This window comes from Balaenoptera ricei, chromosome 5 (assembly GCF_028023285.1).
Source record: "Balaenoptera ricei isolate mBalRic1 chromosome 5, mBalRic1.hap2, whole genome shotgun sequence".
Classification (NCBI taxonomy): Eukaryota; Metazoa; Chordata; class Mammalia; order Artiodactyla; family Balaenopteridae; genus Balaenoptera; species Balaenoptera ricei.
In genome coordinates, this window is record NC_082643.1 from 9243823 (window position 1) to 9271299 (window position 27477).

At 42.3% G+C, this 27477-nt stretch overlaps 2 protein-coding genes across 5 annotated transcripts in view; one reads left to right on the forward strand and one right to left on the reverse strand.

Annotated features, from left to right (window-relative positions):
* Nucleotides 1–27477, forward strand: part of HERC3 (HECT and RLD domain containing E3 ubiquitin protein ligase 3) — a 513145-nt gene that overhangs the window by 110446 nt on the left and 375222 nt on the right. For 3 of the 4 annotated variants that reach the window (XM_059922399.1, XM_059922398.1, XM_059922400.1), the window contains 3 exons: nucleotides 382–548; nucleotides 3479–3545; nucleotides 5273–5355. The exons of the other annotated variant lie outside the window; for it this stretch is intronic. In XM_059922399.1, the coding sequence (XP_059778382.1) occupies nucleotides 382–548; nucleotides 3479–3545; nucleotides 5273–5355 (317 nt within the window). The remainder of the gene's footprint in view (nucleotides 1–381; nucleotides 549–3478; nucleotides 3546–5272; nucleotides 5356–27477) is intronic. 4 annotated transcript variants of the gene reach the window in all.
* NAP1L5 (nucleosome assembly protein 1 like 5) lies at nucleotides 16784–17523 on the reverse strand. The gene is given in 2 exon segments (XM_059923891.1): nucleotides 16784–16978; nucleotides 16980–17523. Coding segments are annotated over 2 exon segments (576 nt in total). The 5' UTR covers nucleotides 17436–17523; the 3' UTR covers nucleotides 16784–16858.

Consider the following 27477-nt stretch of genomic DNA (forward strand, 5'->3'; position numbering starts at 1 on the left):
GGGTACTTCTCTGCTTCAGAAGGTAACTAAATATTAACGAGATCTTCATTCTTTCATACTGAAAATATTTTAAGGTGAATGGCAGATTGTTTTGAGGGCTGCAAACACTGTTTTTCTTTTTTTTTTTTTTAATGTTTATTTATTTATTTTTGGCTGTGTTGGGTCTTAGTTGCGGCGCAGGGTCTTCGTTGTGGCGTTCGGGCTCCAGGGTGCGTGGGCTCTGTAGTTGCAGCACACGGGCTTAGTTGCCCCGTGGCATGTGGGATCTTAGTTCCCCTACCACGGATCAAACCCACGTCCCCTGCATCGGAAGGCGGGTTCTTAACCACTGGCCCACCAGGGAAGTCCCTGCTTTTAACACATTTGCACATGTGGTGAAAGTGTTTCGTAGAGCACAACTGGTTTCACTTGATTGGCATAACCTGCGGACTCGCCATCTACAACTCCACCGTGGTGGACCTGCACTTCCCGTTGGCTCTCTATAAGAAGCTACTGAACGTGAAGCCTGGCCTGGAGGACTTGAAGGAGCTGTCACCCACGGAAGGAAGGTATGGAGCTGGAAGACGGGAGCCTGGTGTGGAGAGCTGCTCTGGCGCTGGGATCAAAGGTTGACAACACCACGTGTACAAGTTAAGAGTTTATCATTAGACTGTGCTGTGTATGCTTTGTCTTAAGACGTAGCTCCACAGCTAGTGGCTTGAAGCAGTGCCTGTGTCACTCTAGGGGCAGAAGGAGAAAAGGGAAAAGGGAAGTCGTAGCTGCCCAGGAATCCAGCTGTCTGCTTTTCTTATCCTGAACAAAAAATTAGGACTTCGAGCTTTGTCATGGTCCATAAGTACAGGGGAGGAAGTATTGAAAAGGGAGTCTGTATTTTGGAAAAGGCTACAGGTCTCCCTGTCCTTCCGTGTTTCTCTTTTCTCTGTCACCTTGACTGTCACACCGCAGCCGCACTCACAGCACTGGTCACCAAACGTGTGGCGGTTTCCCCCTACCACCAAGTAATTCTCCACGACGCCAGCTGGTGTCCTACAATTCATCTCAGTTCTGACACCGGCTACCTAGAGATGGCATTGGATCCCACACACTCAGTGCTCGGTCCCTCCAGACTTCTCTCACCCACTTCGGGCGCCAGTCGCAGGCAGTAGGTCCCCAGGTTACCCGCAACTTCTGTCTGATCTGGTTACAAATCAGAGGTTCCCGTGACCCCTCCTCGGGTCCGATTAATTTCCTAGAGTGGCCCGAAGAATTCAGGGAAACACTTAGGTTTACCAGTTTATTCAAGGATTATGGTAAAGGATACAGATGAACAGCCAGTTGAAGAGATACACAGGGTGAGGCCAGGAGGGGTCCTGAGTGTAGTAGGAGCTTCTGACCCCATGGAGTTGGGGTGCACTACCCTCCCCATGTGTCGATGTGTTCACCAACCTGGAAGCTCCCTGAACACCCTACTGTTGGGATTTTAAGGAGGCTTGCTTACGGTGTGATCAATTATGACCTTCATTCCCAGTCCCTCTCCCCTCTCTGGAGAATGGGGGGCGTGGAGCTGAAAATCATGGCTGGGTCCTTCTGGTGACCAGCCCCCGCCCAGGAGCCCACCCAGAATCACCCCATTAGAACAAAAGATACTCCTAATATTCTCATCACGTAGGGTTTTGGGAGCCCTGTGCCAGGAACTGGGGGCAGAGACCAGTATATGCGTTTTCTGTTATGTCACAGATCCTTTTTAAGAAAGTAGTTTGAGATATAATTCGCATACCACACAATTCACCCAGCTGAAGTATATATAGTTCAGTGACTTTTAGTATATTCAGAGTTGTACAGCCTTTATTACAATCAATTTTAGAATATTTTCATCACCTGAAAAAGAAACCTGGTACTCCTTGGTTGACATCCCCAACTTCCTCATTCCCCAAGCCCTAGGCAACCACTAAGCTACTTTCTGTCTCTATTGATTGCCTATTCTGGATATTTCACATAAACAGAATCATACCATGTGTGTTTTTTTGTGACTGGCTTCTTTCACACAGCACGTTTTCAAGGTTCATCTAAGTTGTAACTTGTATCAGTATTTTATTTCTTTTTATTGCCAACTAATATTTCGTTATATGGATATATACCACATTTTGTTTATCCATTCATCAGTTGATGGACGTTTGGCTTTCTCCTACCTTCTGGCTATTACTAATAGTGCTGCTGTGGATATTCTTACAGACTTTTTGTGTTGATGTAAGTTTTCATTTTTCTGGGGTATGTACCTAGGAGTGGAATTGCTAGGTCAAATGGTAACTCTGTTTCGCCTTTTGAGGAACCTCCAGACGGTTTTCCAGCGTAGTGGAGCCATGTTTTTATGTTATTATTCTTTCTGGCTCTTAAAAAACTCCTTTTATTCTGAGTTTCTCTGTATTGATTTTAGGTAGCATAAGGCGAAGTATATAAAAAGACACCGTATCTGTGACTTTCTCTAAACAGTACAATTCTTTTGACTTCAACAGGAAGGAACATCCCTTTTTTATGGAGAAAGAATACTGATTTTAAGATGGAGATAGAGGAAGGGTGGTCTCTAAGGTGCCCTCTGGAAATGAGACTGTCACACCACCAGTATAGGACACCAATACAGAGAAATCATAAAGGATGTGGGGAGAGGGTGCACAGAGAGAGGAAAAGAAAATTTAGAAGGAATATAAAAAAATGGCAGAGGAGACCCAGGCAGGGTTGCTTTCTTTGGTAACTGAGAGTGACAGAAATGTGTGCTATTTTCTTTGCCAACCTGGCTGAGAATGATGCATTTCAAGTAATCTTCTTGGCTGGTTAACTGGAAACAGATTGAAATTCCACACTAAGAATTTTTTTTCTGGGCAATTTTCTTTCTTTATGGAACTGCCAGACTCCGAGATCACTAAAGAAGAAAGCGTGAATGAGGTCTAGTAATAAGAACGTATTCTCATGAGAGTATACGATATGATCATTGTTGGCAGAAACATGTTTCGGTGTTCTTTAATATGGCAGTTCTTTACCATACAGAGCCCCTTGCATTAACAAGTAAGCTATTAAGATTCCTAAGTGGATACGGTGACTTTGTAGCTTTTTTTTTTATGGTAAGAGGATTTTTCTACTAATGCATATGGATAAAGCAAGTCTATAGGACCGCTGCAAGACCATCTCCTCATGTATCTACTTCTGAGGAATACCAGAGTTAACACATGTGTCAGATATGACTCCATCTGAATTTCTTCATAAATTCAGTAAGATTTGTCAGTAGGAACAGAGAATGATTAATGAGTGTCTTACAAGTCAACTGCCGTATTTCTTTTCAAGATACAGTTGACATGATTTTCTGTCAGTCTGGATTTATGTTCATTCTAGAATCTTCTTTTATAGCATTTCCTTGCAGACAGTCTGGTGGGCATGTGACTGAGATAGAAACACTATTGCCATGTCTGATTTGCCTCATTTCCTTTCTCTGTCAATCTGTGATTAGGAGTCTTCAAGAACTTTTAGATTACCCTGGGGAAGATATTGAGGAGACTTTCTGCCTCAACTTCATGGTAAGGATTTCCACAGTTTACTCATGATTGTAGCTGTCTCTTTCATCATTCATGCTTACAAGTCACAATTAACATTAATTTTTCTCCAAATCGAAGAACAAATTCAGAGACTTCTCTGAACCAAATTATTTTAGTCACAGTGTCTTTTTTTATTTTTAAAATTTTATTTATTTATTTATTTATTTATTGGCTGCATTGGGTCTTCGTTGCTGCGTGTGGGCTTTCTCTAGTTGCGGCGAGTGGGGGCTACTCTTCATTGCGGTGCACGGGCTTCTCATTGCGGTGGCTTCTCTTGTTGCGGAGCACGGGCTCTAGGCACATGGGCTCAGTAGTTGTGGCTCACGGGCCTAGTTGCTCCGCAGCATGTGGGATCTTCCCGGACTAGGGCTCGAACCTGTGTTCCCTGCATTGGCAGGCGGATTCTTAGCCACTGTGCCACCAGGGAAGTCCCTTTAGTGTCTTTTTTAAAATCAAAGTATAGTTGCTGTACAATATTATATCAGTTACAGGTGTACAGTATTGTGATTCACAATTTTTAAAGGTCATACTCCATTTATAGTTATTATAAAATATTTGCTATATTCCTCATGTTGTACAGTATGTCTTTGTAGCTTATTTTATACCTAATAGTTTGTACACCTTAGTCCCCTACCGCTATACTGTCCCTACCCTCTTCCCTCTCCCCGCTGGTGACCACTGGTTTATTCTCTGAATCTGTGAGTCTTCTTCTCTTTTGTTACATTTACTAGTTTGTTGTGTTTTTTAGATTCTATGTACAAGTGACATTGTACAGTATTTGTCTTTCTCAGTCTGACTTATTTCACTTAGCATAAAACCCTCCAAGTTCATCCATGTTGCTGCAAATGGCACAATTTCCTTCTTTATTTTATGGCTGAGTAGTATTCCATTGTGTACATGTGTCACATCTTATTTACCCGTTCATCTGCTGATGGACACTTAGGTTGCTTCCATATCTTGGCTGTTGTAAATAATGTTGCTGTAAACATTGGGGTGCATGTATCTTTTCGAATTACTGTTTTTGTTTTTTTCAGATACATACTCAGGAGTAGAATTGGTGGGTCATATGGTAGTCAGAGTGTTTTGAATGTTACAGGAGTTCAGTAAATGTGTTGAATAAATGAATGAATGATTAATCTATACAATTAAGAAAATTACTGAAGCATTATTTCTCTTTACTCCTATACATATAATTTCTTTTCTAGAGTTCATATCATTTTCTCTTTGATTGCATTTATTGGCAACTCCACGTCTTGGCATATATAGACTACCAAATGTAAAATAGATAGCTAGTGGGAAGCAGCCGCATAGCACAGGGAGATCAGCTCGGTGCTTTGTGACCACCTAGAGGGGTGGGATAGGGAGGGTGGGAGGGAGAGGCAAGAGGGAGGAGCTATGGGGATATATATATGTATGTATAGCTGATTCACTTTGTTATAAAGCAGAAACTGACACACCATTGTAAAGCAGTTACACTCCAATAAAGATGTTAAAAAAAAAACAGTAATGAAGAAAAAAATAAAAAAAGATATCTTTTAAGGTGTCAGTGTTCTCTGACTCAGGTTCCCTTTCTCCTCCTGAGAATGTTCTGTGGTAATAAGTAGTCATTAAGCTACATTTGTTCCTAAAGCTTCTCTCAGTCATTTGGGGTCTAGAAAGATAAGTGGTCAACAAAATTGAAATGTTTCTTTCTTCCCCCTTAAATATAGATTTGTCGAGAAAGCTATGGCGTGATTGAACAGAAGAAGCTGATACCTGGGGGAGACAAAGTGGCTGTGTGCAAGGAGAACAGGTTAGTCCTGACCCTGGACCGTGCACACGTTACTTCATTTCTCTGCACTTTTCCTTTTAAGACCAAGACTGAAGTTAAATTTTCATCCCTTCTTCAGAGGGAGTAAGGGTGCTAAGGCAACTTTAGGGGTTTAATAGTAGAGGAAGCAGCGGACCTGGGTTCAGGAGATAACTGTTGTAGTTCTGCATCTCTGTCTTACTGGCTTTGACCCTGAGCAAATCACGTAAACTCTCTGATCTCAGTTTCTCATCTGTCAAGTGGGGGTTATAATAACTGTCCTGCCTCCCTCATGGAATGGTTGTGAGACTAAAGTGAGATAATTTATAGGAGAACATTTTGGAATGAATGAACTCCCAGCATTTAGCACAAGGTTTCCAGTATCCAGCAGAGTGACTGGCATAAAAATGCTCCAAAAAATGTGTTGAATAAGCGAATGTTGTCAAGATGCTTATTATTATTGTGGTTTTATTGCTGAAGAATTTGTAATACAGGTTTTAAATTAAATTCTTTCTGCCTCATGAAAATTAATTCAAGTATATCTGATTTTTCAGGATGATTTTCTCTGTGTTATCCCTTTGGAGGAGAAAAAAATTCAATTTTGTTTGCCTTTGAATTAAATTATGAGTGAGGTTGTTGGCCATCTGCATATTAATTAATTCAGTTTACAAGCACTGAGTGTCTGCTGTATGCCAGGCATGTTTCTGGGTATAGGAAGTAAGTAACTTTTATCCTCAAGACTAGCTGGGAAGGGGCGGTGTAATGAATGATTGCAGTAGATTATGGTGCATGTGACAGGAAAGTGATAGGCCAAGTGCCAAGGATCCAGGAGGAGAGGCCATAACGCTTTGACCAAACACTGAAGAGAGAAAACATTTTAGACACAGGGAGTACTATGAGTCAGACTCTCAAATTTAACACATGCCAGAGAATGATGAGTATTTGTGGGGCGGGGGTTAGGGTGTGGATGGAGGGTGGGTGCAGTAGTATTGGGGTGGAGCTTGTCAAGACCTTAAATGGGTTTGCAGTGGGACGTGGTTGATCTCTGTTTGAGTGATGACTGGTGGCCATATGGAAGTCAGCCACGTGTGGAGAGGCCCATTAGGAGGCTGTTGAGGTAGCTCAAGGGCAGGGTGGTAAGGGCCAAAGTGAAGGTAGCAGGGATACAGAGCCGGCTTAGTGTCTCATTATATACAGATGGTACTAGAGAGGCATGTAATTTTTTTTTTTAATCAATTTATTTATTTATTTATTTATGGCTGCGTTGGGTCTTCGTTGCTGTGCGCGGGCTTTCTCTAGTTGCGACGAGCGGGGGCTACTCTTTGTTGCGGTGCGCGGGCTTCTCATTGCGGTGGCTTCTCTTGTAGTGGAGCACAGACTCTAGGCGCACGGGCTTCAGTAGTTGTGGCTCGCGGGCTCTAGAGCGCAGGCTCAGTAGTTGTGGCGCACGGGCTTAGTTGCTCCGCGGCATGTGGGATCTTCCCGGACCAGGGATCGAACCCGTGCCCCCTGCATTGGCAGGCGGATTCTTAACCACTGCGCCACCAGGGGAAGTCCCGAGAGGCACGTATTGATAACAACTCTGACTTCTAATTTGGAGAGCTGACCAACAGGAAACAGAATCTGTAGCGCAGGGTGGAGGGGAAAGAGTTCTGTTTTGTATGTGTTGATTTTGACATGTCTGTGTGATACCTGGGTGATTTTGTTTACAGCTGAAAATTTATGTCTATCATCAAGAGAGGTCTTTTTTTAAAATCAATTCATATTTTTTTTTTTTTAAGTAGGATGTTTTCTTTTTCTTTTTTGCATTTAAAATTTTAATACAGTCTTTAAAGGTTACTTTCCATTTACAATTATTACAAAATATTGGCTGTATTCCCATATTGTACAGTACATCCTTGAACCTATCTTACACCAGGTAGTTTGTACCTCCCACTCCCCAACCCCTATGTTGCCCCTCCCCCTGACAGGTAACCATAGTTTGTTCTCTATGTCTGTGAGTCTGCTGCTTTTTTGTTATATTCACTAGTTTGTTGTATTAGAAGAGAAGTCTTATATCAGTAGTTTATTTGTTTACTTATTCCAGTCTTAATCACCAGTGAATTTGAGGTTGCCTACACAAGGAAAAAAGTGGTGAAATAAATAAAAAACGAGGACAGGGAAAATGTATGCTCTTAGAGGCGTTGTATGTATTAGAATAGAAAGTAGACTCTTGAGATGAGGATTTAGGGACCGTTAGCACATTAGCTAGAGACAAAACTTCTCGGCTTAAAGAAGGGGTAGGGGTCAGGAAAGACAAGGGAGTGGCAGTCTCCACTTGGGAGGGCTGTGAGCGAGGGAAGCCTTCTGGAAGCAAGGGTTCATTGAAGCTACGGAAAAAGTTACAGATGAAGAGAAGTTGTTTGCTGTTTTAAGCATGTTGGGAAATTAAAGCTAATTCACTCTGGGTTTTAGTTGGCTTCTCACTGTAAATAGTTGCAAAGATGCAAACAGAGATCCTATGAAATTCACTCTATCCAAGTGATGTATATTGGCTTCCTCCCATAAGTTTTCCCTTTGGAAAACAGGAATGATAGAAAAACTGACAGGCCTCTTCTTCCGTCCTTTTACATTTTTAAAGATAGCTAGAAGCCAAAGTGGTCTAATGTAACATTCAGTAATCTTTTTTGTCATGTAAACTTTTCAGACTATGCAGGAAGCCTCAGCTTTGGGGAAAGTGTGAGCTATAATACCAGAATTAAGTAAAATAATCCAGAAGTTGCTAAGTACCCAACAAAATGGCTTCAGATGATGAAATTATCTTGAGTCTGGGACTCTAATATAGAGGCTAGTCTTGTCTCAAGTAGGTGTTTCAGTCGAAACTCTAACTTGATAAGAATCTTTTGGAGCTGAAAGCACTGTCCTTTCCTTATCTACATAATGTTGGTATTTTTGTTGACAGCAAATGATTTGTTTGATAAGAACAGTCTCATTATTCCGTAGAGTCTGATAATGTTTTTATTTTTTATTTTATTTATTTTTAATTTTTTAATATTTATTTATTTGGCTGCAACGGGTCTTAGTTGCGGCACGTGGGATCTTCATTGCAGCATGTGGGATCTTTAGTTGAGGCATGCGGGATCTTTAGTTGCGGCACGTGAACTCTTAGTTGCCGCATGTGGGATCTAGTTCCCTGACCAGGGATCGAACCCTGGGCCCCCTGCCTTGGGAGTGCGGAGTCTTAGCCACTGCGCCACCAGGGAAGTCCTTGATACTGTTTTTAGAATTGGGGAATTTATGGCAGATCATAAAGTGGCTTTGTGGGTCTAGGTGATTTCTCTTCCCTCCTGGTTTTGACGATCGCTTTATTACATGTGCATGTATGTACCTACGTAGATACATCTATAGTCTTTAGTCTTTCAAAGGATGTCTGAGCTTTTGCGTCAGATTTCAGACACGACGGTGTGTGCATTAGGAGCTAGCAGTGGGCTGGGCAAGCAGCCTGAGGAAGGGCATATTCAGAATTTCTTCACATTCTGGTGAGCCATCCTAATGCGCTGTGTGTTGGATACACCGGGTGGGGAAAAGAGCGATGTCGTGTGGGCATAGGTGATTTGTGATGTAGTCTGCAGAAGAGGCAGTTGTTGGGACTTTTCTTTTTCATATCTTCATAAAATTATTTCTCTTGGGGTACTTTTTGTCTCTGCCTTTTTTGCTCTCTGTCTCTTTCCGGGTCTGAGTTTTTCTCTTTCTGTGTCTGTGCTTCTCTCTCTCTCTCTCACTCTTACTGTCTCTCCTTATTCAGTAGGTGTTTCTTTGAATCAGCAATTGAATTCACTTAATAGTTGAGAGTTTGTGCGGGAACACTGAAGTAGACCACAGTTTGTTTAGGGTGGTAAGCCGTTCTCATATGTAACCATAAATGAAATATGAAGACAAAATTGATTAATTGGACCAGAAGGTGTTCAGAGAAATCCACGTAGACATATGCATCTGGGAGGATGGATATGGGATTAGAGCTGTCGGGAGGACTCCTAAGATTTGGATACTAGAAAGTAGAGACGAGGACATAATAAAAAGGGGAAGGTGCTCTGTAAAGTTTGTGAGCAAAGGAGTTGCATGATAGATGTGGGTCCGTGGCACACTTCCTTTCTTCGTCTTCTTTTTTTTCCTTCTCCATTATTTATATCTGTTGCTGACTCTTGGGCTGCAGCCCGCAGTCCTACAAGCTCTGTACTTGCCCAGCCTTGAGACCGAAGAAAGAGCCCGGAGTCAGCAACAGAGACATCAGTGGTTTACTGGATGGGAGATCTTACATGTCTGAAGCAAGGTTTTGGAGCGACACCCCACTGTGTGCGTCCAAGGTCAGGCAGGATGTGCTGGCAGTCTTTGCTACCGGGGGGATGGGGGAGGTGACCAGTTATAGGGGGAGTTGATGTCAGGTTGGCTCTCAGTTATCAGGGAAACCAGTAGAGGGGCACGCCCCTCAGCACCCCTTTGATAAGCTATCTTCGCAGAGATGTTCTGATCTCAAATTGGAACGGTCATTAGCTAGGGCCTGGGGCAAGTCTGTAGGAAGGTCAGTCGTGTGAGTAGGTGTAGGTGAAGCAGGCACAGGTAGAGCAGGGGATGTACGGAGAGCAAGAGGACAGCCATCTTGAATGTCCTGACCATGCACTGACACATTTGCACTCCTGGACATTGCTGATCCCATGGGGGGTCCTCAGAATCAGTGTGGAGAGCATGCTTTTGTTTACAGCCACGTGGGTTCCTTTTCTCTGTCTGTGCAGTTATTTGCCCCTAATTGACCTCAGGGCTGCTTCTAGAAAACATTTTCCATACGGGTGTTCTGATGACATACAGGTTCCTTAAAAGAAAGACAGTACATAATTTCAAGGGAGTAATAAGGGAACTTACATTATTCTTTTACTTGTATTACAAAACTCCATTGTTCTGTTACCATGACTTTCTAAAAAGTAGCTTCTCTCTTTCTAAAAAAGTTTTCAAATCTTTGTGCAATAAAATGTGCTGTCGTTTTAAATATTGCCAGGCAGAGGGGGATTCTTATTTTTATTGCCAGTACGCGGTGCTTGAAATTTAAACGTGGAATGGCTTCTGTGTTAGGTGCAAGTTTGGGTTTCGGCTTTTCTGGGTTGCTGGCACTCACCGAGCACACGGTGGTGAGCTCACCCGCTGCTTCAGGCACTGTTGTCCGTGACTCTGTACCCGGTGACAGGAGCAGACCCCCTTGCTGACGCAGTTACCTGTTGGGAAGGCTTCTGAGAACCTAGTCTGGTTACTGCCACATTACATAGTATTGCTGTCAGAGTTAGGGACAGCCAGAAGAAGCCAAGCAAATGTTTTTTCCTTTATCTTTAATGTTGCAAAAAGCAGAAATCTTAACATTAAAGCACGTTGAGATCCTGGTAAGAAAGCTTGTATACGAAGGCAAAAGATTAATCATTACAGCTCTTATTTCCTTTTGACAGTTATATGCCATAACCTCATTACTGGGGGGGTCCTTTTTGGGTATTTCATAGATTAGTCTAAGAAAATTAAATGAAAGAACCAAAAGAATAACACCTGCTGGATTTTTAACTTGAACGTTGTGTATACAGATACTGCTGGCATTGAAGCTGTTTCTGTTAACAGTAAGATACTTGCTGTCACCACTGCCCTGGAGGGAAATGTCAGAAGGGTACCAATTCTGTATCCATAATTTATTACATTCCATTTGGACTTAAAATTGCTTTCTTTCCTTGGACAAGAGCTGCAGACAGACAATTGAATTATAAGCATCCAGGTAAAAGAACATCTGTGGGTGATTGCTGGTGGCCACATCTTAGCTAAATCTTGCAACAACTGGCAGTCACATCTGGATAATACTGCATTACATGACTATTTGTGGTTAAGTATTTCTCACACTCTGTGGCATGGTGTTACTACCATTAATAAAAAAACCCCACATATCATTCTAGATTTCCCCCAGTTTAACTCAATTTAATCAAATCGAATGCAATCAATATCTTCCCCCATTTCTTCCATATTAAAAAAGGGGTGGGGAGAGGGAATAGTGAAAAGGAAATGCCAGGCTTAAGGTAAGTGCTCCAAAGGGCACCTAGATTCCATAGAGAGAACCTGAGAATAAAACCCACACATGACAGATACTTCTAGCTCCTTAAGATTTACTGAAGTTAGGACCAATGAAAGACTTCACTTGATATCTCTCTCTTTTTTTTTAACATCTTTATTGGAGTATAATTGCTTTACAGTGGTGTGTTAGTTTCTGCTTTATAGCAAAGTGAATCAGCTATACATATACATATATCCCCATATCTCCTCCCTCTTGCATCTCCCTCCCACCTTGATCTCTTGAGATAGTCTATGAGAGGTGTAATCTTTATTACATCTGCATGTTACTTGCACTGGACTGTTAACAGGAATAGCAGATAATTAAAATGCCAGTAACATTTCTCGAGTGCTTCCCTTGTGTCAGGCATTATTCTGAGTCCTTCACATGCAGTCCTCCCCACTTTACAGTTGAAGAAACTGAGGCAGAGAGAGACGTAAGTCACTTGTTCAAGGTTACACAGCCAGAAGTCCAGTGTTCAAACACCAGAGCCAGAATTCAGAGCCATTCTGTTTGACTGAGAGCTTGTGCTCTCAGTACACTGCCACTTAGAGGGCCAAGACCAGGGCTCCAGAGTCCCCATGTCCCCTCATCCCTAGAAGATAAATGACTTCGAAGAGTTTGCTGTTTTCGTTTCAGACAGACGATGCAATTTTTTAAAAACAAAGTTGGCATAGTTAAAGACATACAATGTACGTATAAAAGTGCATGTCTGAATTTTTTTTTTTTTTTTAATTTTGTATCCGTTTTCTCCCAGATTGTCTTTTTTTTTTTTTTTTTTTTTTTAATGCTATTCTTGTCTGCTTATATTCTTTTTATTTATGTATGTATGTATGGCTGTGTTGGGTCTTCGTTTCTGTGCGAGGGCTTTCTCTAGTTGCGGCGAGCGGGGGCCACCCTTCATCGCAGTGCGCGGGCCTCTCATTATCGCGGCCTCTCTTGTTGCGGAGCACAGGCTCCAGACGCGCAGGCTCAGTAGTTGTGGCTCATGGGCTCAGTTGCTCCGCGGCATGTGGGATCTTCCCAGACCAGGGCTCGAACCCGCGTCCCCTGCATTAGCAGGCAGATTCTCAACCACTGCGCCACCAGGGAAGCCCGCATGTCTGAATTTTTAAACTTAGGTTGAGACAATGCTTATATCTATAATGTTATTATAAAGCCCTCATGGACACCCTTAATAATGGCTGCACAACCTGCTGTGTAAATGTGTATTTTCTACTCTTTCCCTTTTGGGTATCTGGCTTGTTTCTGTGTTCTTTTTTTTTTCTTTCCCTTTTTTTTTTCTTTCTTTTCCCCCTCCATTTTTAATAAGACTGTATCAGTCATCTTATGTATAAAGCTTTGTTTGTTTTTAAAATTTCTTTTTAATGGTAAGGTCCCAAGGGTGAAATTGAATTAGTGTATATCATTTTGAATTTGTTGATATTTTTACTAAATTGATTTTGCTAATGAATTATACCAGCTTATACATTATCATCAATGTATGAGAAGTACCCATTTCATCAAATCCTTACAAATACTGAGTGTTCTTTTTTTTTTTTACATCTAATCTAATTTAATAAGAAACTTGACCTCACTTGTAAAATTTGTATTTCTTCCATGCATAGGCTACTTCACATATTCTGCCCAGCATTGATCCTTTTTACTGATGTTTACCTCTAAAATATTTTTGTTTAAAGAAAGTGAATGAGATAGAAGTGGTCATTGCCCAACATTATTAATGTGTTAAATGCCACTGAATTGTTCATTTAAAATGGCTACGTTTTGTGAATTTCACCCCAATTAAAAAAACGTGTGTGTGTCTGTGTGTGTGCACATGCAAATGTGTGTGTGTACGCTTAATTGTAAACTCTCAGGGAGAGCTGCTGTGATGTGCTTGGGCAGGGAGCGTGGGCATGCTGCAGGCTTCTGCATAATGCTCTTAGAGACTGAGTTGAATGTGTAATGCACGGTTGCCTTTCCTTCTGCCAGTTACGTTGTGCATTGCTTACTAATTTGGGCCTAAAATGGATGAAAAAAGGTTTATGAGTAAGAGTGTTTGACCTGCCTTCAGGGAGGGTATCCTGCTACATGTTAACACACAAGATTTATGTCTGCCTGAGGAACGATCAAATAAGCAATGCAGGAAACAGAGGGGAAAGATCAACCCAGTTAGGAAAATGGTGGAAATTGTTTGACATTACGACGGGCATCAGATATGTGCCTTATCCTGAGAAAAGTAACCAACAGTGGTACGACTGGTAGCTGGGAAACCCCGCAGCTGAAGTCTTACCACAAGTGAAGGGAAGATTGCTGGCCCGGGCACACAGCTCGGCGTGTGTGTCCTCCAGACCCTGCTGGAGGCTGGTCCACCTAGTATCGCCCTTTCAGGACGTGTCTTGCTGCCCCAAACAGGATTGCAGTACTTCCCTTTCTTAAAGTCGTCCGCTGATGTCCTTTACGTATTTCTCTGTTAAGATGAAATGATTCTCGTATCATTTGTATCAACTCTTTATTATATTAAGATTATTAACCCTTTGCCATCTGTATTTATTGCAGATTTTATTCCCAGTTTGCTGTTTACTTTTAAAAATGTGGAGTCTGTTTAAATCTCTAAAACTTCTTAATTTTTGTGTTGTCACGCCTGTCGATTATTTCTTTTGGTCTTAAATCATTCTAAATTTAACCTTTCCCTGTCTAGAAATTGATACTTAATAATATATTTTCTTCAATTAAAAAAATTTTTTTTGTTCTAAGGTAAAAATCTTAATTGTTTTCCTATTCTTACAGGTGAAGATTAGGGTAATTATATGGTTCCAGATCCAGTTTGGGTTTTGATTTGAAGTGTAATAAATTAAAAGTTAATTTGGGAAGAATTGACACTTCTGTGATATTCAGTCTCACCTTCCAAAGGCCTCTTTTACATTTCTTTGTGATACTGTTTTTTTTTCTTTTCATAGGTTATATATACATTTTTATTAGAGGTTTTTGTAAATATTTTGATTTCTTATTTCTACTGTGAAAGAGAGCCCTTTGCATATATTTTTATCATTAGTAGTGGCTAGAAATAGTTATTGGTTTTTTGTTGGTTTTTTTTTTTGTTATTGGTTTTTATATATTTATATGGTTGGTCTATTCCTCAAATTTATGAATGTGATAGCTTTCAGTTGATTCTTTTGGGTTTTCTATGTGTAATTACATGCCTGAAAAAAAATTTTTTTCCCCCCCACTAACTACACACCTTATTTGTTTCATTCATTTTTGCTTTTTTGTGGGATCTAGAAAAATATTAAATGACAGTCTCTTACTCCTAGGGATAAGAAATGAATATTGAATTTTATTCGATTTTTTTTCCTTCTATTTCAGATAATCATGATTAAGATAATCACTGACTTATGTAATACATTATTTTGATTTTCTCTTTTTGTTGTCCCAGCCCTAAGGAAGATTAATAATACATTAAGGTTTCACTCAACTATTGCCATTAGCAACAGGTCAGAGCTTCCTTCCGTTCCCTAAGGTAAAGAGGTCTAATTTTGCTTCTGACTAATTTTAACCCTTAAGGGAAATGGAAGAAAACACGTCTGTGTTTAAAATTTTGGGGGGGTCTTCAATTTTATACTTCATTTAGAATGCCCAAATACAAAGTTGAAATAGACTTTTTAATATATGCATGATGTCACATTAAAGTCTTTTATCCTTTCTGGGAAGAAATCAAAACCTGATTTTTATATTGAGGAAAACAAAACAAGTTTATTGAACTACCTGTGTTTATGAATTAAAGGCCACTTCTTTAACAGTAATATCATGAACTTAGGAATATAATATGTATTTTTTCCTCTTTAGTAATTTAGGAGGATTGAATTTCCAATCATCATCTTTATCTTTCATCTAATAATAATAACCATAATAATAATAGCTAAAATATCTTGAGCACTTAGGGTCAGACACTGGTCTGTGGGATTTATGTAAATTAACTAGTTTGTTCTTCGTAATAATCTGTGAGGAAGGGACTGTTACTACCCCCTTTTATAGATGAGGAGAAACTGAACACAGATTAATGTAATTGCCCAAGATTCACTGCTAATAGGAGGCAGAGCTGGGATTTGATTCCAGGAAGTCAGGGTATGAGTCCTTTTGTTTTTTGAAAATACTGTTTTATTAACACCACAGTGGTAAACAACGTTATGCTTAAATTTCTTTATAGATCACACAATTCAAAACCCACAAAGAAGCTAAGAGTCTTTACATTAAATGTGTCCTCCTAAAAATCCTTTACTGTATGACAGTCTGTTCTCAAGCAGAAAAATTTGATTATGCACCATTTTATATTTAATATATCACATTTACATAGCAACATAATGAAGGCACAGCTAACACAAGCAAACTTAAACCCCTTCTACTTCTGAGCTGGGGGTGGGGACACACAGTTGGATTGGTTGTTCAAGTATATATTTTTTCCACACATTAGCTTCCGTGAAGAGTTCTGATAATTTTCACAGCTACGTTCTAAAAGCTACAAGACAAAAAGACATCACAAGGATCAAACATAACATTGGATACACATGCTTTACAGAATTTACTAGATTCTACATCTTTTCAAGTAAATTAATGTTTGTAAAATGCTAAAGGGATCAGTACTTAAACATTGGGTTTGTTTTTTTTTAACACCTTTGTAAACAGACACTACCAAGAAAACACCTAAGCACGAGACTGTAAATAATGAACACGTATGTTGACAAGAGTGTACAGGTTAATACACCCTCCTTCTCAGAACCAAATATTCAGAGCAGTCTTTAGAATCTGAAGTGGCAGTTTTCTGGGCCTCATTAACAGCACTGTCATGATCTCCGGCACCGGCTTCCTCCCTCCCATCACGCTTCTCTGAAGTGCAAAGCCGATGTCTGGGTTACGAAAGCAAAGTCTTAAAGATGAGATTTTTTTTCTTGGGTTCTGCCGCTTCCGCGCTGGAAAAATGCAAGACTAAAGAAATTGCAGAATTAGGCATATTGAGAACATGTTCAGTCTCGGCTTGGGTGTCTGCGCGTAGTGTGATGATAGTGTGTGATCCAAGGGTCTCCAAGTGACGTTCTTTCCTTCACGTCTACTTGGCACCCTTCGGAAGCCTCAACTCCAGTCCTCGCAGAAGAGATCACGAAAAAACCATTTCAAATTTAACTCGTTCGCAACACCTTTTGGTGTATCGGTGTTCAGACTGGGAACGGGCCGGCCAGAATCTGACTGCGTCGATTTAATATGATGTTAGGAATGTCAGAATTGATTCACATTGTATTTTGGTCCAAAACCTGAGCCTTTTCAAGTCCACCGATGTGTGTAAAAAAAAAAAAAAAAAAAAAAAAAAAAAAATGGGGGTTTTTCATCTGCGTCGTCATTCTGGTCTGCAGTCTCTGCCCCCGCTTATTTCTGGGCGTCGTCAGACACTGCAGCGCGGGGACCCTCGTGCTCGGCGGCGGCGCCCGCCGCCTCCGCTGCAGCCTCTGCCGGAGGCTCTCCCTCCTTCTCCTCCTCCTCCTCCCCCCCCCTCCTCCTCCTCCTCGTCCTCCTCCTCCTCGTCCTCCTCGTCGTCACCCTCTAAGGTCCACGCACACCCCTCCATCTCACCGGTGAGCTCCTGGATCTTAGCGAGCAAGGGCTTATAGATGTCGTTATACTTTTTCTCCAGCGCCTGGAATTCCTTATCAAATCTGGCTTCTATCTTATCGCACCGCTTCTGCAGCTTTTTGAGCGCCAGGACGCGGCATCTCACCGAGTTAGGCAGGCTCCCGATAAAGTCATTTCTAGGCTTCGCTGCGTTCTCCGCAGGCGTCTGGGGCTCCTCAGCCGTCTGACCGACCGCGCCGTCGGAGTCGCCGGACGCGCTGTCAGAATCTCCCCCCTGCGCGCCGCCTTCCGCCATTACCTCCTCCGCCGCGGCCGCCTCCGCTGCCGCCGCCTGGCTCGGCTGCGCGGGGCCCTGGTTCTCCGAGTCGGCCATGTTCGCGGAGCAGCGCAGAGGTCTCGGTGGCCCCCGCGAGCTGCGCCCCAGCGATCCTGCGGCAGGCGGCAGGCGGCAGGCGGCAGGCGGCAAGCGGCAAGCGGCAGGCGGCAGGCGGCGCTGACGTCGGCCGCGGCGGGGACGTTGGCGCGGCCCCGCCCTTTGCCCCCGCGGGCGCTTGACTGGCTCCCCACGATCAGCTGATGGTCGGGCCCTCGAGCCGCGCCAGCCCGCCGCCCGCCGCCCGCCGATGCTGCGCTGCCGTCTCCCCGCACTGCGGGCGGCGTCCGGACCCGTTTCTTAGCGACCGTGCCCGGCCGCCCGCGCACGCCTCCCCCGCGGCAGAGCGGGGCTGGCGCTGGCGGCGGGGACGCGCCGCGGGGAAGGGCTTCATCGCCATGCGCCAGTGCGCCTGGCTTGGCGCTTGTCTGCATCTCCCCTTAGCTGGCGCTGGGCTGCCGCCGGCAGGGCGTCTCTGCCTTACTCCTGGGGAGCCGTCTTTAAGCACCTGAGATTTCACTGAATTCTTCTCCCGAGAGTGGAGGCGCGGGGAGGGCGGGCTCCGTCCCACCCCGTTGAGGACCCGGGTGCGTGTGCTGATGGGGGCGGGAATCGTGCAGTTTACATGCCCCCCATCACCCCCTGCCCCCCCCCCCCCCCCGCAGCAGCCCCTCTCCCAGCCTAGCAGCATATATACTGGTGGCAGGGTCTTCTCCCAGCTAGACGGACCCTGGAAGCAGCTTTGGAGCCGTTTGGATAGGGAATCTCGGAACGCCGGTATCCTGGAATGTTCTCGAAGGGTCCTCGGAGCCCTTGGCCTCTGGGGAGGAATAAAGCGGCAGGAGGGCCAAAGAAAGCAAGACCGTGTAAGCCCTGAGGCCCGGGCCGAGGGCCCCCTGCCTTCCCGGGCCTGAAGCATGTGTTTAGGACTGCCGTTCCTTGGGGACGCGCTGGCACACACACACGCACGTACAGGCATTGTCCCCGAGGCACGTTCAGCACCTGTGCTATGGCTCTTACCGGTGATTCGTGTATGAGAACATCGAGGAAAGCTATTAAATACCGAGCGCTTGTTCTCTAATAGCCATGTGAGTAGACAGTTTAGTTCCTCATTTATTAAATCAGAAAGATAGCTTCTTGAGTAAGGATAAGGGCACATAGTTTAGGTATGGAACGCAAACGATCTTTACAGGGGTTCTTCAGGAGTGGTTTCAAATTCACCATGACTGATATAAATGCTTTTCCTTCATCAGTTATACTGGGACTTGCTGAAGCTTTTCCATAAAACCTGTGACTGTAAGGAAATTACTTCCCTAAGTACATTTGGTGCCGTCTTTTGATTCTTGCGGATATTAGTTAATAATATGTAAAGCACTTAGTGCTGACACTTGGTGGGCACTTCGTAAGTGTTTTGTTTGCAAAATAATTAAATTGCATTTATTAATCCACAAAGATAACCTGCAATAATAATTCTCTTACAAAAGGACATCTCTGTGCCCATCCCCAAAGAAAGTTACTATTTACAAAAGGCCCAGTGTATTCCCATTAGCAAACATGCTAGTTTTTTTTGGTACTTGTGATTCCTATTACTTACTTTCTTAATTCCATTCCAGATAATTTATTATCTGCTTCCCTGTTAGCGTTTGTAATGACTTGAGTTTTTTTTTGTTAAATTTCAATCTTAACTCTGACTGAATTTGCTGTAATAATGTATCTATATTTAGTTGGCTGATCCTATATATATTCCATATATCATATATGGAATATGTATAGGATCAGCCAACTAAAGCTACCTTGAGGTTAGGAATGCCTTTTCTCATTTTTAAAAATAAGGAACTTAGCAGCAGAAAAAGAAAGTGAAATAAATATTCTCTTACAACTATGTATCACCTGATTGGCAGAATTGGGCAGAAACCAGGCCTTCAAACTCCTGTAGTATAGAAGCTGTGACATACTTTAAAAAGACAAAACAAAACAAGACCCAAACTTTATTCAAATCTATTTAACTAACTTAACTTGCTTGAGACCACCAGGGTGTGCCCGTCTTTTAGGATTTTTATGTTCCCATCTTAAAAAAAAATTTTAAACTTCGCCTTAAGCTATGGGGTTCTTGGACTCCTTAATCAATAGAAGCTGATAAGAGGCCAGGTAAGAAATTCAAGCAAGGCTTTATTGGGACTAGTGCTACAGCACAAGGGAGCTAAAGCACGTAACAGTTTCCCTTTTCACTCCCTAAGCGGGGAGGTGAGCGGGTTCCTCATCTGGGGCGAGGGTTAGGAATGGGTCCAGGGGTCAGGCCAGAGGGGTAGCTTTGCTGGTCTGCCCAGCCCCTTGGTGGGTCTGTGTGCAGGGGGCATGCGCAGTACCCTGCTTTCGGTTCCTGGTACCCTGCCTTTGCTCCCGGTTCCTCAGAAGTGACGTTGGGTTTTTGGTCTTTTTGTACCTTGTTCGTAATTTGCCCCAACTGGGCACTCATGCGGTTATTTTTAGTCCCTTCTGCTTTCTTTGTATTTTCCTGCTGGAGGAGATGTTTGTCCAGGTGCCAGCGCTGCAGCAAAGGGTCCCAGCCGGTCTCAAGGCTAATCTTTTTTTTTTTAAGTCTGTATTGAGATCTAATTTGTGTACAATCAAGTTTACCCTTTTAGGATACTTTGATAGACATACAGAGTCCTGTAAACACTACAGTAATCGAACTGCAGAGCAGTAACCTCGTCTCCCCCAGATACGCTCCCTGTCTTTCCCTTCCTGCCCGACCTGGCAACCGTTGATCTGTTACCTGTCTCTGTAATTCTGTCTTTTCCCCAGAACGTCACGTAAATGGAATCATACGTGGGGAGCCTTTTTCACTCAGCGTAATGAATTTGAGATTCATCAGCGGTGTTCCGTACACTGTATTGGTACTTTGCTCCTTTTTATTACTGAGTAATATTCCCATTTGAGTTATTTCCAGTTTTTTTTTGTGATTACGGATAATGCTGCTGTGAACATTCATCAGCAGATTTTCTGTGTGAACAGAGGTCTTTATTTCTCTTGGCTAAGTATCTAGAAGTGGAATTGCTGGGTCATACGGTAAACGTGGGTTTAACTTTATAAGAAACTTCACGGTGTTTTCCACAGCGGCTGAACCCCTTGCCTTCACACCAGCAGTGCCTGAGAGATGCAGTTGCTTCACACCCTCGCCAGCATTTGGTATTGTTGGTTTTTTGTCCCCTCATCTCAGCTGTGTATGTGTCCATGGTGATTAAAGATATTATCTTCCAGCGTGCTTATGTGTCACTCATATATCTCCTTTAATAAAATGTCTGTTTAGAGCTTTCACCCATTTTCTAAATTGAAGTTTTTGCTCTCATTAATTTTTTAATGTTTTTATATATTCTGGGTACAAGTCCTACGTGAGATACGTGTTTTGTAAATATGTTCTTTCAGTCTGGGGCTTGTCTTTCATTTTTGTAATAGTGTCTTCAAAAAGCAGATATTTAAAATTTTGATAAATCCATTTTATTAACTTTTTCTTTATAGATTATGCTTTGGGTGGCATATTTAAGAAATCTTTGCCAACTTCAAGGCCGTAAAGATTTGGTCTTATGTTTTCTTCCGGAAGTTTTACAACTTCAAGTTTCACTTTTAGACTCCTATCCATATTGAGTTGACTTTTAAATAGGTGTCAGGTATAGGGATATATACCTTTAGCATATGAATATTCTGTTGATGCAGTGCGACTTCTATTGAAAATACTATCCTTTCTCCACAGAATTGCTCATTCAGATTTGGCAAAAATTAACTGTCCATGTACATGTGAATCCATTTCTGGACTTTCTGTTCTGTTGCATTGATTTGTGTGTCCTTTCACCAATACCACACTTGATAACTGTAGCTTTATAATAATAAGTCATGAAGTTAGGTAATTCCAGTTGGCTAACTCTGTTCTTTTTCAAAATTGTTTTGCTTTTCTGGTTCCTTGGACTTTCTGTATTAATTTCAGAACCGGTTTGACAAGCTTTTAAAAAGACCCTGACTACAGTTTGGATTCAGACTTCTGAAAACCCTTGGCAATGCATATAGTACCTGCTTTTTTAAATTTGTGTGTTTAAAAATTAACTCGATAAGAGTTGTCTCATTTTATGGGCTTTGTGGACGCTGGTGTACTGTGGAGCTGCAAGTAACACAAAGCTGTGAATAGCACGATGAGCTATCTCGGCACATCGTAATCTCTCACGCAGCTGTCACATTGGAAGAAAGTGCGGTGGGGTAAGGGACGGCACTTTGATCAGGTGGTTGAGAGCACAGGTCTGTACTCAGACATCTGGCTTCAATTTCTGCCCCTGCCCTTATACTAGTTGTTTTCTTGAATTCAGTTGTGAAATTGCGATAATGATCACATCAACTTCAAAAAAGTTGTTTTTTCTTGACTGTTTGTATATTTATTTTTATTGAGTCACAATTCTTATACCGTAAAGTTTACTCAAGGAGTGGCCTTGAGTATTCACTGAGGTGGCGTGTATCCAAGTACTTATTGCAGTGACTAGCACCTAGTAAACACTCCATAACTGTTAATGATCACTATTAAAGAAGAGAATGTGGTGAGAGCAATAGTAATTGACAGAGGTTAGAGTCTGTGTATTAGTTTGCTAGGGCTGCTGTAAAAAAATACTACAGGCTAAGTGGTTTAAACAACAGGAATTTATTGTCTCACAGTTCTGGAAGCTAGAACTCCAAAACCAAGGTGTTGGCAGGGTTGCATCCTTCCGGGGGCTGTGAGGGAAGGGATTACTCCAGACCTCTCTCCTCGGCTTGTGGATGGCTGTCTTCTCCCTGTGTCTCTTCACATTGTCTTCCCTCTGTGCAGGTCTGTGTCCACATTTCCCCTTTTGATAGGGATAGCAGTCCTATTGCCTTAGGACCCACCCTAATACTTTCATTTTAACTTGATAACCTTTGTAAAGACCCTGTCTCCAAATAAGGTCACCTTCTGAGGTAATGGGGGTTAGGACTTTAATACATGAATTTTAGGGAGACGCAGTCCAACCTATAATGCACTGTTCTCTCCCCCCCCAAATTCATGTCTTTCTCACCTATAAATACATTCACTCAATTCCAGCATCCCCCAAGGTCTTAACCTGTTCCAGCATCAACTCTAAATCTAAAGTCTCTTCTGTAATGGTTAGTTTTCTGTGTCAACTTGGCTGGGCCATGGAGTACCCAGATGTTTGGTCAGACGTTACTCTGGGTATGTGTGTGAAGATGTCTCTGGTCGAGATTAACGTCTGAATCAGGAAACTGAGTAAAGCAGATTGCCTTCCCTGACGTGCATGGGTCTCATCCAATCAATTGAAGGCCTGAATAGAAGAAAAAGGCTGAGTAAGAGGGACTCCTCCTGCCTGACTGCCTTTGAGCCGGGACATGAGTTTTTTTTTTTTTTTTTTTTTAAATAAATTTATTTATTTATTTTTGGCTGTGTTGGGTCTTCGTTGCTGTGCATGGGCTTTCTCTAGTTGCGGCGAGCGGGGTCTACTCTTTCATTGTGGTGCGTGGGCTTCTCATTGCGGTGGCTTCTCTTGTTGCAGAGCACAGGATCTAGCCGCACAGGCTTCAGGAGTTGCAACACGCAGGCTCAGTAGTTGTGGCTCGCGGGCTCTAGAGTGCAGGCTCAGTAGTTGTGATGCATGGGCTTAGTTGCTCCGCGACATGTGGGATCTTCCTGGACCAGGGCTCGAACCCGTGTCCCCTGCATTGGCAGGCGGATTCTTAACCACTGTGCCACCAGGGAAGCCCCGGGACATCAGTTTTTTCCTGCCTTCAGACTCTGATGGAAGCATCAGCCCTTCCTGGGTCTCGAGCCTGCCTGCTTTTGGACTAGAACTACATCATCTGCTCTCCTGGGTCTCCAGCTTGCAGATCTTGTGGTTTGTCAGCCTCTATAATTGCGTGAGCTAATGCTTTATAATCTCTCTCTCTATTTGTATATGTATATACACGTATGCCCACACACTTCCTATTGGTTCTGTTTCCCTGGAGAGTCTGGACTAATATATCGTGTAAATATTGTCTAAGTCAGGTATTAGTGAGACTTAAGGTTTGATTCATCCTGAGACAAAATTCTTCTATAACCTGTGAACTTGTGAAACCAGACAGATTATTCCAAATACAATGGTGGGACAGGCATTGGAAAGACATTCTCATTCTAAAAGGAGGAGGAAAGGGGCCAGAGGTCCCAAGCAAATTATAAACCTAGCAGGGCAAATTTCATTAGTTTTTTTTTTAATACATCTTTATTGGAGTAGAACTGCTTCACAGTACCATGTTAGTTTCTGTTCCACAACAAAGTGAATCAGCCATATGCAAACACATGTCCCCATATCCCCTCCCTCTTGAACCTCCCTCCCATCCTCCCTATCCCACCCCTCTAGGTCATCACAAAGCACCGAGCCCATCTCCCTGTGCTATGTGGCTGCTTCCCACCAGCCAACTATTTCACATTCGGTAGTGTATATACGTCGATGCTACTCTCACTTCGCCCCAGCTTTGCCCTCCCACCCCACGTCATCAAGTCCATTCTCTATGTCTACCTCTTTATTCCTGCCCAGAAACTAGGTTCATCAGTACCTTTTTTTTTTTTTTTTAGATTCTATATATACGCATTAGCATAAGGTATTTATTTTTCTCTTCTGACTTCACTCTGTATGACAGTCTCTAGGTCCATCCACCTCACTACAAATAACTCAATTTCGTTTCGTTTTATGGCTGAGTAATATTCCATTGTATATATGTGCCACATCTTCTTTATCCATTCATCTGTCGATGGACATTTAGGTTGGTTCCATGTCCTGGCTATTGTAAACAGTGCTGCAGTGAACATTGGGGTGCATGTCTCTTTTTTTTTTTTTTTTTTAATAAATTTATTTATTTATTTATTTATTTATGGCTGTGTTGGGTCTTCGTTTCTGTGCGAGGGCTTTCTCTAGTTGCGGCAAGCGGGGGCCACTCTTCATCGCGGTGCGCGGGCCTCTCACTATCGCGGCCTCTCTTGTTGTGGAGCACAGGCTCCAGACGCGCAGGCTCAGTAGTTATGGCTCACGGGCCCAGTTGCTCCGCGGCATGTGGGATCTTCCCAGACCAGGGCTCGAACCCGTGTCCTCTGCATTGGCAGGCAGACTCTCAACCACTGCACCACCAGGGAAGCCCGCATGTCTCTTTTTGAATTATGGTTTTCTCAGGGTATATGCCCAGTAGTAGGATTGCTGGGTCGTATGGTAGTTCTATTTTTAGTTTTTTAAGGATTCTCCATACTGTTCTCCATAGTGGTTGTATCAATTTACATTCCCACCAAGAGTGTAGGAGGGTTCCTTTTTCACCACACCTTTTCCAGCATTTTTTGTTTTTAGCTTTTTTGATAATGGCCATTCTGTCATTAGATTTTTTAAAATAATTTTATTGGTGTACAGTTGATTTACAGTGTTGTGTAGTTTCTGCTGTACAGCAAAGTGAATCAGTTATACCTACATATATCCACTCTTTTTCAGATTCTTTTCCCATCTAGGTCATTACAGAGTATTGAGTAGAGTTCCCTGTGCTATACATCAGGTCCTTATTGGTTATCTATTTTATATATAGTAGTGTGTATATGTCAATCCCAATCTCCCAATTTATCCCCCAGCTTCCCCCCTGGTAACCATAAGTTTGTTTTCTACATCTGTAACTCTATTTCTGTTTTGTAAATAAGTTAATTTGTACCATTTTTTTAGATTCCACGTATAAGTGATATCACATGATGTTTGTCTTTCTCTGACTGACTTACTTCATTCAGTATGACGATCTCTAGGTCCATCCATGTTGCTGCAAATGGCATTATTTCCTTCTTTTTATGGCTGAGTAATATTCCATTGTATATATGTACCACGTCTTCTTTATCCATTCCTCTGTTGATGGACATTTAGGTTGCTTCCATGTCCTGGCTGTTGTAAATAGTGCTGCAGTGAACACTGGGGTATGTGTATCTTTTTGAATTATGGTTTTCTCTGGATATACGCCCAGGAGTAGGATTGCTGGATCATATGGTAGCTCTATTTTTAGTTTTTTAAGGAACTTCCATACTCTTCTGTATAGTGGCTGTACCGATTTACATTCCCATGAACAGTGTGGGAGGATTCTCTTCTCTCCACACCCTCTCCAGCATTTATTGTTTGTAGATTTTTTGATGATGGCCATTTTGACCGGGGTGAGGTGACACCTCGTTGTAGTTTTTTTTTTTTTTCCTAGGTTAAATTCATTTTATAACCTGTCCATTTTTTTTTCACACACACACACACACACACACACACTGTATTTTATTTTTACAAGAGATAAATAGACTGACACCAAGCATTGTACATGGATGACCACAACAAAAGCAACAATGATTGCAATTACCAAACACGAAACACACTCATACTATGTCATAATATTGACATTCAGTCCAGTAATCCTCCACTGTAACAGCTCCTTTACTTTGCAGTGAAAATTGATTTGTATATTCTTTGCCTCTGAGTCCTTGTGGGATTTTTTTTTTTTAATTCAAACAAAGTCACAAAAATTACACTCATGCTCATCAGTTCACTCAGTCCCATGTAATTAATTTTTTTTTCATCTTGATCTTTTGTTAGCACTTTTATGAGTTCATCAGTTCTTCATTAGAGTTCTGAAAATGCTTATTCATTCAGTTCAGCAGTACAGTCAGTTACCAGAAACCTGTACTTGTCAGAGTCTTTTCCATGAATTCCTTGAAGATGAAACCCTTTTATAGGAACATATTTGCAAAAGCATCAGAGTACACCCAGAACTGTCTGTAAATGACAAAAGACTTAAAAATGACCACGGTTAAAGATTTGATGAAAGTTCATAATAATGCAGTTGACCAGAAAATTAGTTATTTCTGAGATATACATTTTAAAGTAATAACTAGGATTATGACTTATAACATTATACCAGAACATATGAGATTTTTAGAAATTTCATGTAATGTCTGAAACATTTATATTAACATATTTCCATACAAATAACCCAATGAAAGTTTAGTATTAGTTGTTTTGTTTGTTTGTTTTTTTATACTGCAGGTTCTTACTAGTCATCAGTTTTATACACATCAGTGTATACATGTCAATCCCAATCACCCAATTCAGCACACCACCATCCCCAGTCCACTGCAGTTTTCCCCCCTTGGTGTCCATATGTCTGTTCTCTACATCTGTGTCTCAACTTCTGCCATGCAAACCGGCTCATCTGTACCATTTTTCTAGGTTCCACATACATGCGTTAATATACGATATTTGTTTTTCTCTTTCTGACTTACTTCACTCTGTATGACAGTCTCTAGATCCATCCACGTCTCAACAAATGACTCAATTTCGTTCCTTTTTATGGCTGAGTAATATTCCATTGTATATATGTACCACAACTTCTTTATCCATTCGTCTGTTGATGGGCATTTAGGTTGCTTCCATGACCTGGCTGTTGTAAATAGTGCTGCAATGAACATTTGGGTGCATGTGTCTTTTTTTAAAAAAATTTATTTATTTATTTATTTTTGGGTGTGTTGGGTCTTCGTTTCTGTGCAAGGGCTTTCTCCAGTTCCGGAGAGCGGGGACCACTCTTCATCGCGGTGCCCGCACCTCTCATTATCGCGGCCTCTCTTGTTGCGGAGCACAGGCTCCAGACGCGCAGGCTCAGTAGTCGTGGCTCACGGGCCTAGCCGCTCTGCGGCATGTGGGATCTTCCCCGACCAGGGCTCGAACCCGTGTGCCCTGCATTGGCAGGCAGATTCTTAACCACTGCGCCACCAGGGAAGCCCCCTCATGTGTCTTTTTGAATTACGGTTTTCTCTGGGTATATGCCCAGTAGTGGGATTGCTGGGTCATATGGTAATTCTATTTTTAGTTTTTTAAGGAACCTCCATATTGTTCTCTATCAATTTACGTTCCCACCAACAGTGCAAGAGGGTACCCTTTTCTCCACACCCTCTCCAGCATTTGTTGTTTGTAGATTTTCTGATGATGCCCGTTCTAACTGG